This window comes from Coregonus clupeaformis, unplaced genomic scaffold, assembly GCF_020615455.1.
Source record: "Coregonus clupeaformis isolate EN_2021a unplaced genomic scaffold, ASM2061545v1 scaf0083, whole genome shotgun sequence".
Classification (NCBI taxonomy): domain Eukaryota; kingdom Metazoa; phylum Chordata; class Actinopteri; order Salmoniformes; family Salmonidae; genus Coregonus; species Coregonus clupeaformis.
This window is the reverse complement of record NW_025533538.1, coordinates 299,060-315,724: the sequence shown is the minus strand read 5'-3', so window position 1 is coordinate 315,724 and position 16,665 is coordinate 299,060. Positions and strand designations below refer to the sequence as shown.

The 16,665-nt window shown below is 44.4% G+C and overlaps 1 protein-coding gene across 1 annotated transcript in view; it reads left to right on the top strand.

Annotated features, from left to right (window-relative positions):
* Positions 1 to 3,670: 3,670 nt before the first annotated feature.
* LOC121555860 (voltage-dependent calcium channel gamma-2 subunit-like) overlaps positions 3,671 to 16,665 on the top strand; it is a 66,934-nt gene continuing 53,939 nt past the window's right edge. Inside the window, exon 1 of the mRNA XM_041869709.2 lies at positions 3,671 to 4,034. Within this exon, the coding sequence (XP_041725643.1) occupies positions 3,809 to 4,034 (226 nt within the window). The 5' untranslated portion in view covers positions 3,671 to 3,808. The remainder of the gene's footprint in view (positions 4,035 to 16,665) is intronic.

Genomic DNA, 16,665 nt, shown 5'->3' with positions numbered 1-16,665 from the left:
GAGAGAGAGAGAGAGAGAGAGAGAGAGAGAGAGAGAGAGAGAGAGAGAGAGAGAGAGAGAGAGAGAGAGAGAGAGAGAGAGAGAGAGAGAGTAGTTGGTGTAAGCCAGCAGTGGGTTTGCTAATTTATCTGTAAAGCTGCTGTAATCTGTCTAATACTCTGTGTGATCTGACTGTTATCAGTGTGTTGGACAGACAGGGACAAACAGAGAGGACCATGCCCAGCTGCCTGTCTCGGGGGCAGTGCCAAAACACACACACACACACACAGACAGCATTAACTGACTCTCTGCAAGTCAATGACATTGTCTCCCAGCACAGTCTGTTGTGTCATAATGTATCTCCAAATACACAACTATCTATCATCTCTCTTTAATCTCTCCCTCTCTCTCATGCTCTCTCTCTCCCTCTCTCTCTCTTTCTCCGTCTTTCTCTCTGTCTCTCTGTGTCTCTCTCTCTGTCAATTCAATTTTCAATTCAATTCAATTCAATTTAAGGGGCTTTATTGGCATGGGAAACATATGTTTATATTGCCAAAGCAAGTGAAATAGATAATAAACAAAGGTGAAATAAACAATAAAAATTAACAGTAAACATTACACTCACAAAAGTTCCAAAGGAATAGAGACATTTCAAATGTCATATTATGTCTATATACAGTGTTGAAATGATGTGCAAATAGTTAAAGTACAAATGGGAAAATAAATAAACATAAATATGGGTTGTATTTACAATGGTGTCTGTTCTTCACTGGGGGTTGCCCTTTTCTCAACAATACCCATTAATCAACAAGTCATGTTGAGAGTTTGTGTTCCTGTGCTCTAAAACCCTGTGTTTCCCCGTTTAGTGTACAACTTGTACTACTTTTGATCAGACACCCTCCCAACTCTTGCCAGGGTTAGAGGTTCCAAACCCTTTCTTTATATGATTCTAAATGCATGGCTCTGGTACATCCTATCACAAGGGGGAGACAATTGCTGTAAAATACAGAATACAGCGGTTAGAATGGGGACGCGGAGCTGTCCGTTTCAGCACCACGTTAGAATGAGAGCCGTGGCCGGGAGAAGCGATCGGCGGCGAGCGCGCTAGTGCATGGGGGAGAGATAACTGGAATAGGCATGGTTTTGTCATGCCGGATTGTGCAGGGATATGGCCCTGAAGTGCTAAGTATTTGTAGGCTATATAAAAACACAATTATAAGCAGGTATAGACCTACACATATTCAACACTATTATGCGACAATAATATTGTCGGCCTAAATTGTATAGGCCAATATTTATATGCGTTTGTATTAAGACGTGTCAATGCGAGCACATTATTAGGGATGAGTGAGTGTAGCCATGACAATCTGTAACCTATATCAGAAAACACTAAATAAATGGTTCCCCCTCCCTTTCCTCCCCTCCATACACAACACATAAACACTCACACGCGCGCATAGTCTCACAACAACAAACACTCACAAATCACCGTCATCACGACAAATATATAAATAAACGGAGTGCCGAGCACTTTATCCCACTCAACCAACCGGTTGTCTCTCATTCCCGTCTTCTCACACTCTCATCCACGGCAAAACCGGGCATCCTCCTCCAACCCCCTCCCCCGCCTCTCCTCTCCCCCAGCACGCCCGCCCGCCCTCCCGAAATGAAATGAAAATCTTTCAACTCTTTCCAGCAACAAGCGCACATTTCGGTGGGGCTTTTCATTGGAGACTGTGTGAAAAACAATTCTCCCCCACGAGGGGGGAATCGGTGGCAACACACACTGGCAAGACGCATCGCCCCTCGTCAAAAAAATAACTAATAAGATAATTACAAAAATAAAGGAGAGGGACTCAAATGTGCATTTCTTCTAAACATACAACGGGAATAATAAAATAACGGTTTGACTTCAAATCTGGACCCCCCCAGACCAGAACAACCCGCACCCGTGCTTTGCTGCTTTGGAATATAGTGTGTGCTGTGCTTGGACCCGTGGACCTTCTCTCTGGTTGTGTCGATCTTTTTTTTTCATACGCCGCTTCTAACCATCATCCACCCCCTCCTCCTCTTCTCTCCCCTCCACTTCCCTCTGCAAGGAAAACCAAACCGGGAGGTGGAAACTGACGAGGGGGAAAAACATACCACGGTCAAGGTTTGATGTTATTTATTTTAGCCTGATCTTTTTCTGCCTGCGTCGTGGTCTAGCCTTCATTTGGACCTTTTTATTTTTTTGCATCTTTTCGTTTTTTACATGGCGCGCGGACGGTGTATGCGGTTCGGCATCGGTTCCGGGTCTGCCTGTGATATAACCACCGAGGATAATTTGGATACCGGAGCAGCAACAGCAGTCTCGTTGGTCTACCAGAGAGACTCCAGCAGCACCACCGCCGCCGGCGCCCCCGCCACATCCTCTCCCTCTACCCGGCTCTATGACGAGTAATGGTCGGCTTGGATGGTTGGATGCGCCCTCTCTCCACAGAGCTCCACGGTTCTGCATCGGTACCTCTCCCCCTTCTAACACAGCTCATTTCTCGTTGGAAACCTTCCGCATTCTAGATCCTACATATGGAAACTGGGGACCAGAATTTTAAGAAAAAGGAAACCTATAGCGGTGCTGATCTTGTTGATTCTATTTATTTATTTTATTCCACGACGAAGCTACTACGTTTTTTGGGGGGCTGGGGTTTTGCGTTGTGACTTGATTATATTTATTAATTTGGATTCGGGGCTTGGATTCGATTCGTCTCTCTCGTTTCCCCTTATTGTTGTTTATTTTATTTGATCTGCCCCTGCTGAGTATTTAGTTATGTTGGTTTTGTGGCACCATTTGAAGACGTTCATTTGAATTCGTTGTTTCATTTCCTCTCAGTGTCCCTCTCTACCTTCAAGTCCCCAATCTCTCTCTCTCTCTTTCTCTCTCTCTCTCTCCTTGTTCTCCTGTCTTTGCCGAATAGAATAGGCCAAACATAAAGACAGACAGGCAAGATGCTTAACAAGACTCCATGATTCCATGTGAATTTGACCAGGCAGGTTAGAATAACATTGTCAGAAAATTGTCAGTAGGTTATCGGTAGACCTGTTCTAATTGGTCAGAAGCCTTTTTAGATTGTGGATCAGAGGGTGTTAAGGAAATCAGTAGGGTCTACTGTTAGACCTAACCCCTATCCTCCTCCTAATCCCATTGGCCGTTCAATCTGAACTCCCTGTGTGTGAGTGTGTGTGAGAACGTATGTGAGTGTGTGAGAGAGTGTGAGTGTGTGAGTGGGTGCCGTGCTGGACCATTCCCCTACAGATGCCCCATATCGCACACTTTACAGATAGAAGTTGCCAGTGGTGTAACACGTGTGACATCACTAGTGAGAGGACAGAGAGGATAAATGTCAATGCTACTTGTAGGCTAGCTGTTTCCGGCAGGTAGTTGGTAGCTTTCCACCTACTCTGGTTAGGGTCTGTAGGTCTACTCCAAACCAGTAGGCCTCTGCTGTTTGGCTGGCCTATCACATTCGTTCGTAGAGGCTACTTGGCCTATTATGTTCGTTCATAGAGGCTGCAATCGTCCTTAGTTTGTTTGTTAATAGAGGGCACACACCAACTTCCTTCCATCACCTAATTTCTCACCTGTGTCAGTTCCCCCGCCCGAAAACCAACCATACGATTCCCCCCGAGCTCCCCTGCCTCCCCCCCCGACACCCCCCCACCTCGGGCCCGTGGAAACCACCCCCCCCACCACCAGGGCCCATTTCCCGCCTCTGCCTCCACCACGTGGTCTCACAAGCTGACCAACATTTACTTCCTGTTCGTCAAGAGGAAAGGGGGTTCCCCTTTCATGGAATGCGGCAACATGGGCGTGTTTGACCGCGGAGTTCAGATGCTGCTGACCACGGTCGGCGCGTTCGCCGCCTTCAGCCTCATGACCATCGCCGTGGGGACGGATTACTGGCTGTACTCCCGAGGGACGTGCAAATCCAAGAGCAACAACGAGAACGAGACCGTGAAGAAGAACGAGGAGGTGATGACGCACTCCGGCCTGTGGAGGACCTGCTGCCTGGAAGGTAAGATCAAGAGGTTGAGGCCTGGTCTAGGATCAGTTCCTGTAAACACTGGGCCAGTAATTGTAGGCATCTTCAAACAGTGTAGCTAGGAAGCTAAGGCCTGGTCTAGAATCAGTTCCTGTAGGTACCTGTAGGCCTCGTTTGTCTCTGCAGTTGTCTTAAGGCTTAAGGCCTGGTCTAGGATCAGTACGGTCCACCCAGAAGCACTGGATCAGTTAACAGCTTACTATCTGCTGCCTGGAAGGTAAGCTAAGGCCTGGTCTAGGCCATAGTTGTGGTGACCTGTCTCTGCAACTGTCTCTGCAGTTGTGTTAAGGCCTGTTCTAGGATCAGTACGGTCGGTCCACCCCAAAACACTGGATAAGTAATAGGTAGGCCTCTTCAGATTGAAGCTTACCTGCACTGTGTGGAAGGCAATGCCTGTCTGATGTAGGATCAGTTTCAAGCATACCTGGGTTGCTTGGAGAGTAAGGCTTGGTCTAGGATCAGGTGTATGGTTGACCCTGGATCAGTAAAGGCCTCTTCTGTATTTAGGTACAGATTTAAGCTACAACCCAAATGGCACCCTATTCCCTTTATAGGGCATTCAGGTGTACAATCTTAATTTGAGCCAGATTGCTACAGCAGGAAAATAATGCTGCAGCAACAGGAAATGTGAATTAGTATGTGGATTATATGTTGATACATTTTTCGTTAGGGCAAATCAAGTCTGAAATTTCAAAGAGGAAATGGCAAACTTTAGAAGCCTTTTTAAAACTCAAATACACTACAGGTTTGCATTTCTCAGCAACAAAAGGGTGATCAAATTAAGATCCTGCATCTGTACTTTTCGGGGCCCATAGGGCTCTGGTCAAAAGTAGTACACTATGTAAAGAATAGGGTGCCATTTGTGAAGCAGCCTTGGCATCAGGTTACCGGTGTATTTTGAAAGGTATGCCCCTAGTCTGGTCTAGACCCCTCTCCTCTCTAGCCTCTGCGCTGTGTATCAAATGGCACCCTTTTCCTTATATAGTGCACTCATTTCTTACTTTTGACCAGGGCCCATATAGGGAGCTGGTCAAAAGTAGTGCACTGTAAGGAAATAGGGTGCCATTTGGGATGCAGGCATAGTCCAACCCATGCTTATCCTAAACCAATGTTTTTAAGTCCATGAGAGGAGAAGTGAGGAGATCTGATTCCTTCCTGGTCCTCAGTGTATATCCTGTGACTGTGACATCACATCCTCCCCTGTGCTGTGTGTGTACGTGTGTGTGTGTCCTGTGGAGTGTGTTCAGAGATCAGCCTGCCCTGCAAGGGCCTAATCTGGTTGCTGCGTTGTTTACATGTAGATTGGCCTTTTACTCATCACAGTAGAGGGCTGTGTAGCTGTGTGTGTGTGTGTGTGTCTCTGTGTGTGTGTGTGTGTGTCTGTGTGTGTGTGTGTGCATGTGTGTCTCTGTCTGTGTGTGTGTGTCTGTGTGTGTGCGTCTGTGTGTGTATGTGTGTGTGTGTGTGTGTGTGTGTCTCTGTGTGTGCGCGCACATGAAAGTCAGACTCAGTACTGTTCTCCTGTGATTGTGTCTGATGTAGAACATTGCTAATCAAACACCCTGTTCACAGACAGCCTAGCTGCTCTTCACTGACACACACACACACACACACAGACACACACACACACACACACACACACACACACACACACACACAGACACACACACACACACACACTTTCCCCACTTTCTGTGCACATTGGCATCATGTCCCAGTATAGAGGCTTAGGTTGATTTCATATGTTTCTAATGCTGCCTGTTGTCCACATTCATATTTTAGACTATTGTGTATGATTTCTTTTCAAACTTTATCGATCTTCAGGGAACACAACAGGGAATACCATGTCGGCACGTGTTGAGTGACCTGTTATGTCATTATGTAATTGGCTGTCTCTGAGGCCGTGAGCGAGAGAGAGAGAGAGAGAGAAAGGGAGAGAGAGAGAGAGAAAGGGAGAGAGAGAGAGAGAGAGAGCGAGAGAGAGGGAGGGAGGGAGGGAGGGAGGGAGGGAGGGAGGGAGGGGAGAAAAGAGGAGGAGGGGGGAGAGAGACAGAGAGAGAGAGAGAAAGGGAGAGCGAGAGAAAGGGAGAGAGAGAGACCAACGTCTAACTTTGACCCAGTTGCCCGGGGGCAGTTTCAATCCCAGAAGGCCATTCTTCTCTCTCACAGACGTCACACACAGTAACTGTAACATTCAGCCACTCATAGGTTGCATCCCAAATGGCACCCTATTTCCCACATAGTGCCCTATGGGCCCTGGTCAAAAGTGGTATACTAAATATGGAATAGGGTGCAATTTGGGACACAGCCCTAATATGCCACAGCCAGCCTGCCAGCAGCCCATGGTCTAAAATTGAAGTTGTATTGGACTTGCCATTCTTTATGTAATCCTTCCCTGATAGAGTTCCAGATTTTCCTTAATATAATACAATTGTTGCTTAGGATGTGTGTGAGTGTGTGTGTGTGTGTGTGTGTGTGTGTGTGTATCAGTGGAGGGTGCTGAAGGGAGGACAGCTCATAATAATGGCTGAAACAAAGCAAATGGAATGGCATCAAACACGTGGAAACCATGTGTTTGATGTATTTGCTACCATTCCACTGATTCCGCTCCAGCCATTACCATGAGCCCATCCTCCCCAATTAAGGTGCCACCAACCTCCTGTGGTGTGTGTGTGTGTATGTGGTTGGGATAAAACCCAGGTGGTCGGGGACCAGGGGTTGACCTCCTTATGTTGTTATCTGTCTCTGGGGTCAAAGCCATTTCAATACTAATGTGACACCCGTCCCACCGTGCAAAAAACAGTTTGAATCAATGCTGTTTCCACATCACTTCAACCAAAGAAAATCAATGTGAATCAACGTGAAAAATGGATTGGATTTGCAAAAAAGGAATCAACGTAAGGGCATTTCGTATTGTTTTTCACTGAACTTTTAACCTAAATCCAATGAGATGATGACGTTTGTTGTTGATTTCACGTTGAATTCATGGTTAGTTGACAACTCAACCAAATGTAAATCAAAACTAGACGTTGAACTGGCGTCTGTGCCCAGTGGGGTGTCTGTGTGTGTCAGACAGAGTGATACGATGGCTGGTCTGGTGAAATGGTGGTGTATTATTGATAATGAGACACTGTGTGTGTGTGTGTGTGTGTGTGTGTGTGTGTGTGTGTGTGTGTGTGTGTGTGTGTGTGTGTGTGTGTGTGTGTGTGTGTGTGTGTGTGTGTGTGTGTGTGTGTGTGTGTGTGTGTGTGTGTGTGTGTGTGTGTGTGTGTGTGTGTGTGTGTGTGTGTGTGCGTGCGTGCGTGCGTGCGTGCGTGCGTGCGTGCGTGTGTGCGTGTCCCGTGTGGCTCAGTTGGTAGAGCATGGCTCTTGCAATGCCAGGGTTGAGGGTTCAATTACCACAGGTGACCAGTACGAAAAAGTACAAAAATGTATGTACTCACTACTGTAAGTTGCTCTGGATAAGAGCGTTTGCTAAATGACTAAAATGTTAAACATTTGTTGGCCAATCTCGCCCATTCAGAGCTGACCCCCACAGTGTGAAAATGACACATGCCACAGCATCGATTGATGGGTTACGTTGGTGGTTTGACGTGGGTGTTCATTCATGTTCCAATACAGTGTGTCTGTGCGTGAACCTGTGTGTGTGGGTTGAAGTCTGACAGAGTCCTTTGACTACACTGTGACGTCAGACACTCTTCCACTCGCTCTCTCTTTCTCTTTCTCTCCCTGTCAGCTTACCACAGTAGATCATTCATCCTTTCTCCCATGCGATATACTAACTACACAGATCCTCTACAGGTCCACAGCAGCTATCTCTATTGCCTTGCAATGAGGCGGTGATAGCCTGCTACAATACGAATAGAAAGTGGTTACGCATGGATGCGCTTTACAATGGTAAAATATAAACAAAACTGGAGACGCCTCGTCATTTTTGTAGACAGGTCGTTATTGACACGGCAACGCTACTACGCTAGCTAACAATTTTATCCGACTAGCTAAGCATCTTGGCTAACTGTGAGACAATTAACTTATTTACCATTAATTAGCCACCACAAATCTCTTTGCTAGCAATCCCGACAGTGTCCCCAAAACGTCAAGGGGTCTCCAGCAATGTTACTCTTTGACATTCTATGACGTCTCCACTTTCTTCAACTTTAGCCTTATAGCCAGCTAGCCACTGGATACAGGGCATTCGGAAAGTATTCAGACCCTTTGACTTTTTCCACATTTTGTTACATTACAGCCTTATTCTAAAATTTATTAAATTGTTGTTTTCCCTCATCAATCAACACACAATACTCCATAATGACAAAGCAAAAACAGGTTTTTAGAAATTATTGCAAATGTATTAAAAATACAAAACTGAAATATCACATTTACGTAAGTATTCAGACCCTTTACTCAGTACTTTGTTGAAGCACCTTTGGCAGCGATTACAGCCTTGAGCCTTCTTGGGTAGGACGCTACAAGCTTGGCACACCTGTTTTTGGGGAGTTTCTCCCATTCCTCTCTCCAGAGATGTTCGATCGGGTTCAAGTCCGGGCTCTGGCTCTACGGACAATTCCTTTGACCTCATGGCTTAGTTTTTGCTCTGACATGCACTGTCAACTGTGGGACCTTATATAGACGTGTGTACCTTTCCAAATCATGTCAAATCAATAGAATTTACCACAGGTAGACTCCAATCAATTTGTAGAAACATCTCAAGGATGATCAATGCAAACAGGATGCACCTGAGCTCAATTTCAAGTCTCATAGCAAAGGGTCTGAATACTTAAGGTATTTTTGTTTTTTATTTTTAATACATTTGCAAAATGTTCTAAAAACCTGTTTTCGCTTTGTCATCATGGGGCATAATGTGTAGATTGCTGAGGATGTTGTAAATTGAAACCATTTTAGAATAAGGCTGTAACAAAACAAAATGTGGAAAAAAGTCAAGGGGTCAGAATACTTTCCGAAGGCACTGCATCCATGGCCCCATCCTGCTACAGTTGCTAAGTTTAGCCTTAGCCTGCTAGATATGTTGATCGCCCTAGCCTTATACAGTAGCTATCTTTAGCCTTAGCCTTATAGCCAGCTAGCTACCTTCATAGGTTTCCTAGTCCTAGCCTTCTAGCCTTCAATAGGAGCTACTAGCTACCTACAGTACATCCATGGCCATAGCTTGTTACAGTAGCTTCTAGCTATCTACGTGCGTGGCCATAGCCTGTTACAGTAGTTACTAGCTAGCTACTTCCATGGCTATAGCCTGTTACAGTAACAACTAGCTAGCTACAACCATGGCCATAGCCTGTTACAGTAGCTACTAGCTAGCTACAACCATGGCCATGGCCTGTTACAGTAGCTAGGCTACCAGGGGAAAAAAGTGGGGGAAAAAAGTATTTAGTCAGCCACCAATTGTGCAAGTTCTCCCACTTAAAAAGATGAGAGAGGCCTGTAATTTTCATCATAGGTACACGTCAACTATGATAGACAAATTGAGGAAAAAAATTCCAGAAAATCACATTGTAGGATTTTTAATGAATTTATTTGCAAATTATGGTGGAAAATAAGTATTTGGTCACCTACAAACAAGCAAGATTTCTGGCTCTCACAGACCTCTAACTTCTTCTTTAAGAGGCTCCTCTGTCCTCCACTCGTTACCTGTATTAATGGCACCTGTTTGAACTTGTTATCAGTATAAAAGACACCTGCCCACAACCTCAAACAGTCACACTCCAAACTCCACTATGGCCAAGACCAAAGAGCTGTCAAAGGACACCAGAAAAATAAATTGTAGACCTGCACCAGGCTGGGAAGACTGCATCTGCAATAGGTAAGCAGCTTGGTTTGAAGAAATCAACTGTGGGAGCAATTATTAGGAAATGGAAGACATACAAGACCACTGATAATCTCCCTCGATCTGGGGCTCCACGCAAGATCTCACCCCGTGGGGTCAAAATGATCACAAGAACGGTGAGCAAAAATCCCAGAACCACACGGGGGCACCTAGTGAATGACCTGCAGAGAGCTGGGACCAAAGTAACAAAGCCTACCATCAGTAACACAGTACGCCGCCAGGGACTCAAATCCTGCAGTGCCAGACGTGTCCCCCTGCTTAAGCCAGTACATGTCCAGGCCCGTCTGAAGTTTGCTAGAGTGCATTTGGATGATCCAGAAGAGGATTGGGAGAATGCCATATGGTCAGATGAAACCAAAATATAACTTTTTGGTAAAAACTCAACTCGTCGTGTTTGGAGGACAAAGAATGCTGAGTTGCATCCAAAGAACACCATACCTACTGTGAAGCATGGGGGTGGAAACATCATGCTTTGGGGCTGTTTTTCTGCAAAGGGACCAGGACGACTGATCCGTGTAAAGGAAAGAATGAATGGGGCCATGTATCGTGAGATTTTGAGTGAAAACCTCCTTCCATCAGCAAGGGCATTGAAGATGAAACGTGGCAGCGTCTTTCAGCATGACAATGATCCCAAACACACCGCCCGGGCAACGAAGGAGTGGCTTCGTAAGAAGCATTTCAAGGTCCTGGAGTGGCCTAGCCAGTCTCCAGATCTCAACCCCATAGAAAATCTTTGGAGGGAGTTGAAAGTCCGTGTTGCCCAGCGACAGCCCCAAAACATCACTGCTCTAGGGGAGATCTGCATGGAGGAATGGGCCAAAATACCAGCAACAGTGTGTGAAAACCTTGTGAAGACTTACAGAAAACGTTTGACCTGTGTCATTGCCAACAAAGGGTATATAACAAAGTATTGAGAAACTTGTGTTATTGACCAAATACTTATTTTCCACCATCATTTGCAAATAAATTCATTAAAAATCCTACAATGTGATTTTCTGGATTTTTTTTCCTCATTTTGTCTGTCATAGTTGACATGTACCTATGATGAAAATTACAGGCCTCTCTCATCTTTTTAAGTGGGAGAACTTGCACAATTGGTGGCTGACTAAATACATTTTTTCCCCACTGTATCTCCAAGACCATAGTCTTGCAGTGAAGCAGAGTGAGCAGTGAAGCACAGAATCCTGTCACTTTCCCTGAGGCAGCCTGGAATATCTTTAATAACACACAGCACAGCAGGACTATAAAGTGGCCTTCAGAAAATATTCACACCCCTTGACTTTTTCCACATTTTATTGTGTTACAGCCTTAATGTAAAATTGATTAAATTGAGATTTTCTGTCACTGGCCTACACACAATACCCCATAATGTCAAAGTGGAATTATACTTTTAGACATTTTTTAAAATTAAAAGCTGAAATGTCTTGAATCAATAAGTATTGGACCCATTTCTTATGGCAAGCCTAAGAAGTAAAAATGTGCTTAACAAATCACATAATAAGTTGCATGGACTCACTCTGTGTGCATTAGTAGTGTTTAACATTATTTTTGAATGACTACCTCATCTCTGTACCCGACACATACAATTATCTGTAAAGTCCTTCAGTCGAGCAGTGAATTTCAAACACAGATTCAACCAGAAACACCAGGGAGGTTTTCCAATGCCTTGCAAAGAACGGCACCTATTAGTAGATAAAACATTTAAAAAGCAGACATTGAATATCTCTTTGAGTATGGTGAAGTTACTAATTACCCTTTGGATGATGTATCAATACACCCAGTCACTACAAAAATACAGGTGTCCTTCCTAACTCAGTTTCTGGAGAGGAAGGAAACCGCTCAGGGATATAACCATGAGGCCAATGGTGACTTTTAAACAGTTACAGAGTTTAACCTCTGTGATAGGAGAAAACTGATGGATGGATTAACAACATTTCAGTTACTCCACAATGCTAACCTAAATGACAAGAAGGAAGTTTGTACAGAATAAAAATATTCCAAAACATGTATCCTGTTTGCAATAAGGCACTAAAGTAAAACTGCAAAAAAAAGTTGCAAAGACATGAACTTTATGTCCTGAATACAAAGCGTCATGTTTGGGGCAAATCCAACACAACACATCAAAACTCTTAGAGACTTACCCAGAAAGACTCACAGCTGTAATCGCTGCCAAAGGTGATTCTACCATGTATTGACTCAGGGGTGTGAATACTTATGTACATTAGATATTTTGTATTTGATTTTCAATACATTTGCAATAATGTCTAAAAACATGTTGCACTTTGTCATTATGGGGTATTGTGTGTAGATGGGTGAGAAAAAATATATATTTAATCAATTTTGAATTCAGGCTGTAACACAACAAAATGTGCAATAAGTCAAGGGGTATGAATACTTTCTGAAGGCACTCTATTCAGAAAGTATTCAGACCCCTTGACTTTTTCCACATTTTGTTATGTTACAGCCTTATTCTAAAATGGATTCAATATTTTATTTTGCTCATCAATCTACACACAATACCCCATAATGACAAAGTGGAAACAGGTTTTTAGAAATGTTTGCAAATAAAAAAACAAAAAACAGAAATTCCTTATTTACATAATTATTCAGACCCTTTGCTATAAGACTCGAAACTGAGCTCAGGTGCATCCTGTTTCCATTGATCATCCTTGAGATGTTTCTACAACTTGATTGGAGTCCACCTGTGGTAAATTCAATTGATTGGACATGATTTGGAAAGGCACACACCTGTCTATATAAGATCCCACAGTTGACAGTGCATGTCAGAGCAAAATCCAAGCCATTAGGTCGAAGGAATTGTCCGTAGAGCTCGGAGACAGGATTGTGTCAAGGCACAGATCTGGGGAAGGGTACCAAAAAATGTCTGCAGCATTGAAGGTCCCCAAGAATACAGTGACCTCCATCATTCTTAAATGTTAGAAGTTTGGAACCACCAAGACTATACCTAGAGCTGTCCCCCCGGCCAATCAGAACAATCGGGGTAGAAGGACCTTGGTCAGGGAGGTGACCAAGAACCCTATGGTCCCTCTCACAGAGCTCCAGAGTTCCTCTGTGGAGATGGGAGAACCTTCTAGAAGGACAACCATCTCTGCAGCACTCCACAAATCAGGCCTTTATGTTTGAGTGGCCAGACGGAAGGCACTCCTCAGTAAAAGGCACATGACAGCCTGCTTGCAGTTTGCCAAAAGGCACCTAAAGACTCTCAGACCATTAGAAACAAGATTCTCTGGTCTGATGAAACCTAGATTGCACTCTTTGGCCTGAATGCCAAGCGTCACGTCTGGAGGAAACCTGGCACCATCCCTACGGTGAAGCATGGTACTGGCAGCATCATGCTATGGGGATGCTTTTCAGCGGCAGGGACTGGGAGACTAGTCAGGATCGAGGGAAAGATGAACGGAGCAAAGTACAGAGCGATCCTTGATGAATCAATCAATCAAATGTATTTATAAAGCCCTTTTTACATCAACAGATGTCACAAAGTGCTATACAGAAACCCAGCCTAAAACCCCAAACAGCAATGCAGATGTAGAAGCATGCTCCAGAGTGCTCAGGACCTCAGACTGGGACGAAGGTTCACCTTCCAACAGGACAATGACCCTAAGCACACAGCCAAGACAACGCAGGAGTGGCTTCGGAACAAGTCTCTGAATGTCCTTGAGTGGCCCACCCAGAGCCTGGACTTGAACCAGATCTCTGGAGAGAGCTGAAAAAAGCTGTGCATCGACGCGCCCCATCTAACCTGACAGAGCTTGAGAGGATCTGCAGAGAAGAATGGGAGAAACTCCCCAAATACAGGTGTGCCAAGCTTGTAGCGTCGTACCCAAGAAGACTCCAGACTGTTATCGCTGCCAAAGGTGCTTCAACAAAATACTGAGTAAAGGGTCTGAATACCTATGTAAATGTAATATTTTATTTATTTTATTTTATAAATTTGCAAAAATGTATAAAAACCTGTTTTTGTTTTGTCATCATGGGGTATTGTGTGTAGATTGATGAGGGGGTAAAAAAACAATTTAAGCCATTTAAGAATAAGGCTGTAACGTAACAAAATGTGGGACAAGTCAAAGGGTCTGAATACTTTCCGAATGCACTGTATCTCTACCTGCAGTACACTAGACTAACCAAGGCAAGCTAGCTTTACCATAGGCTTTCATACACACACTGGAACACATCTGAGCTTATCTTACAGGATATCTCTGAATCCAGAATGTTCCACATGAATCTAGAATTTGAATCTAGAATCTTCCACATGCACCTAGAATCTGTATCTAGAATCTGCTTATCTTCACAATGTAAGAAATTACTGCAAGTTTATTTTTAAGCAGGCCAGTCTTGACGTGTGTGTGTGTGTGTGTGTGTGTGTGTGTGTGTGTGTGTGTGTGTGTGTGTGACGCATCACAAGTGACCTCTCAGTGTTTCAGTGCATTACCGGAATGACATGAATTATGCTAATATGCAGAAGAGCTATTGGCATCATTAGAGCTGCAGTTATGATTATCAGCAACTTCATCATCACCATCATCATCAGCAGCAGCACTGTTACTATTGTTGTACAGCCTCTTCATCTCACAGGGAGTATTGGCCTCTTCATAGAGAGCTTCCTCAGGCTCAGAAACAGCACAATTCATCCCCCAGTTTTGAGTCTCATCCCAGTCACATTGCATGGTTGTTTTGGGGTCTCAATCAAAAACTGCCCAGATCTGGTTAAGGCCGCCCACCACTGCATAGAGTTGGATAGAGTGCACACTTGGTCCAAAGCCTGTTCAAGCATTGCAAGGAGAGGAGCTCTCTAGTACATTTCTATGGAGAGCTGGTATCTTTACAGGCTTGCTATAGGACCACTCATCTATCAACAAATTAATCTGTGAGCCAACATTAATGCATTATTATACATTACATTAAAACACGTGGGCGCGCACACACGCACGCACACACACACACATACACATGCACACACACTGATACATTCCATTAAACCAACACTGCAGTGGTTGGGTTGAGTGATAGATAGTCACAACTCAGTCGACATATCAGGACCACCACCCATCTGTACTCCATTCTACTATGGTTGCATCACAAATAGCACCCTATTCCCATTTTGTTTTACCAGAGTCCTATGGGCCCTGGTCAAAAGTAGTGCACTATACAGGTAATATGGTGTTATTTGGGACACACATACCTCTCACACCCTCCAGTGTCCCCTTTCCAACCACTTCCCCCCTATCCCAAATCTCATTTGAACCAGTCTGATCCGGTTGGATCCAGTTGGATCCAGTTCAGCTGTCCGGTCTGGAGTGATGGCCCCATATGTCCAGCCGTGGAGAATTGCCCTGGAGCTCCAGGCTGTCAGGCCCCCTCCTGATAGATCCTGGCCCAGGATAGCCTCTCCGTCCTGGGCATGGGTGCACTACCTACTTCCATGTCCATAGCCTCTTACAGTAGCTACTAGCTAGCTTCTTCCATGGCCATAGCCTGCTACAGTAGTTACTAGCTAGCTACATCCATGGCCATAGCCTCTTACAGTAGTTACATTCTAGCTACCTACATCCATGGCCATAGCCTCCTGTTACAGGAGCTACTAGCTAGCTGCCTCCATGACCATAGTCTTGCAGTGAAGCAGAGTGAGCGGTGAAGCACAGAATCCTGTCACTTTCCCTGAGGCAGCCTGGGCTATCTTTAATAACACACAGCACAGCAGGCCAATATATATCTACCTACAGTACCCTAGACTAACCCAGGCCAGCTAGCTTTATCTTAAGCCTACATACACACCCGTGGAGGCTGCTGAGAGGAGGCTGGAACGGAGCAAATGGAATGGCCTCAAACACGTGGAAACCATGTGTTTGATGTTTTTGATACCATTCCACTAATTTCGCTTCAGCCATTACCACGAGCCCGTCCTCCCCAATTAAGGTGCCACCAACCTCCTGTGATACACACACTGGAACACATCAGACCTTATCTTACAGGATATCCCTGAATCCAGGATGTTCCACATGAATCTAGAATCTGTATCTAGAATTTTCCACATCCATTTAGAAACTGAATCTTCCACATGAATCTAGAATCTGTATCTTCCACGTTCATCTAGGATCTGTATCTAGAATCTTCACCATGTTATTGCTGTTAATGAACCTGTATTTAGAATGGAAGTACAATACTGTTTATCTTCACAATGTAAGAAATTACTGCAAGTCTATTTTTAAAGAGGCCAGTCTTGACGTGTATGTGTGTGTGTGTGTGTGACGCATCCCGAGCGACATCTCGGTGTTTGAATGCATTACCGGAATGACATTAATTATGCTAATAGGCAGATAGGCAAAACGCAGCAACTACGAATTTGGTCAAAATCTTTGATCTGTTGTAATGGCCAGGTATATTATGTGATTATTGTGGTATTTAGTTTCCTGACACAAAAACAAGCCAGTTGATCAGAATATATAATGGAGTATAAGAAATGTGCCTTTGTAGTGCAGTATTGGCATCGTTAGCGCTGCAGTTATGATTATCAGAAACATCATCATCATCATCATCATCATCATCAGCACCATTAATATTTTTACAGCGCTCTTCATCTCACAGGAAATATTGGCCTCTGTATAGAGCTTCCTCAGACTCAGGAACAGCACAATTCATCCCCCAGTTTTGGGTCTTATCCCAATCACATTGGAGTTTTTTTGGGGGTCTCAATGGAAAACTGCCCAGATGTGCCGATTAAGGCCATCGCTGCATAGAGTT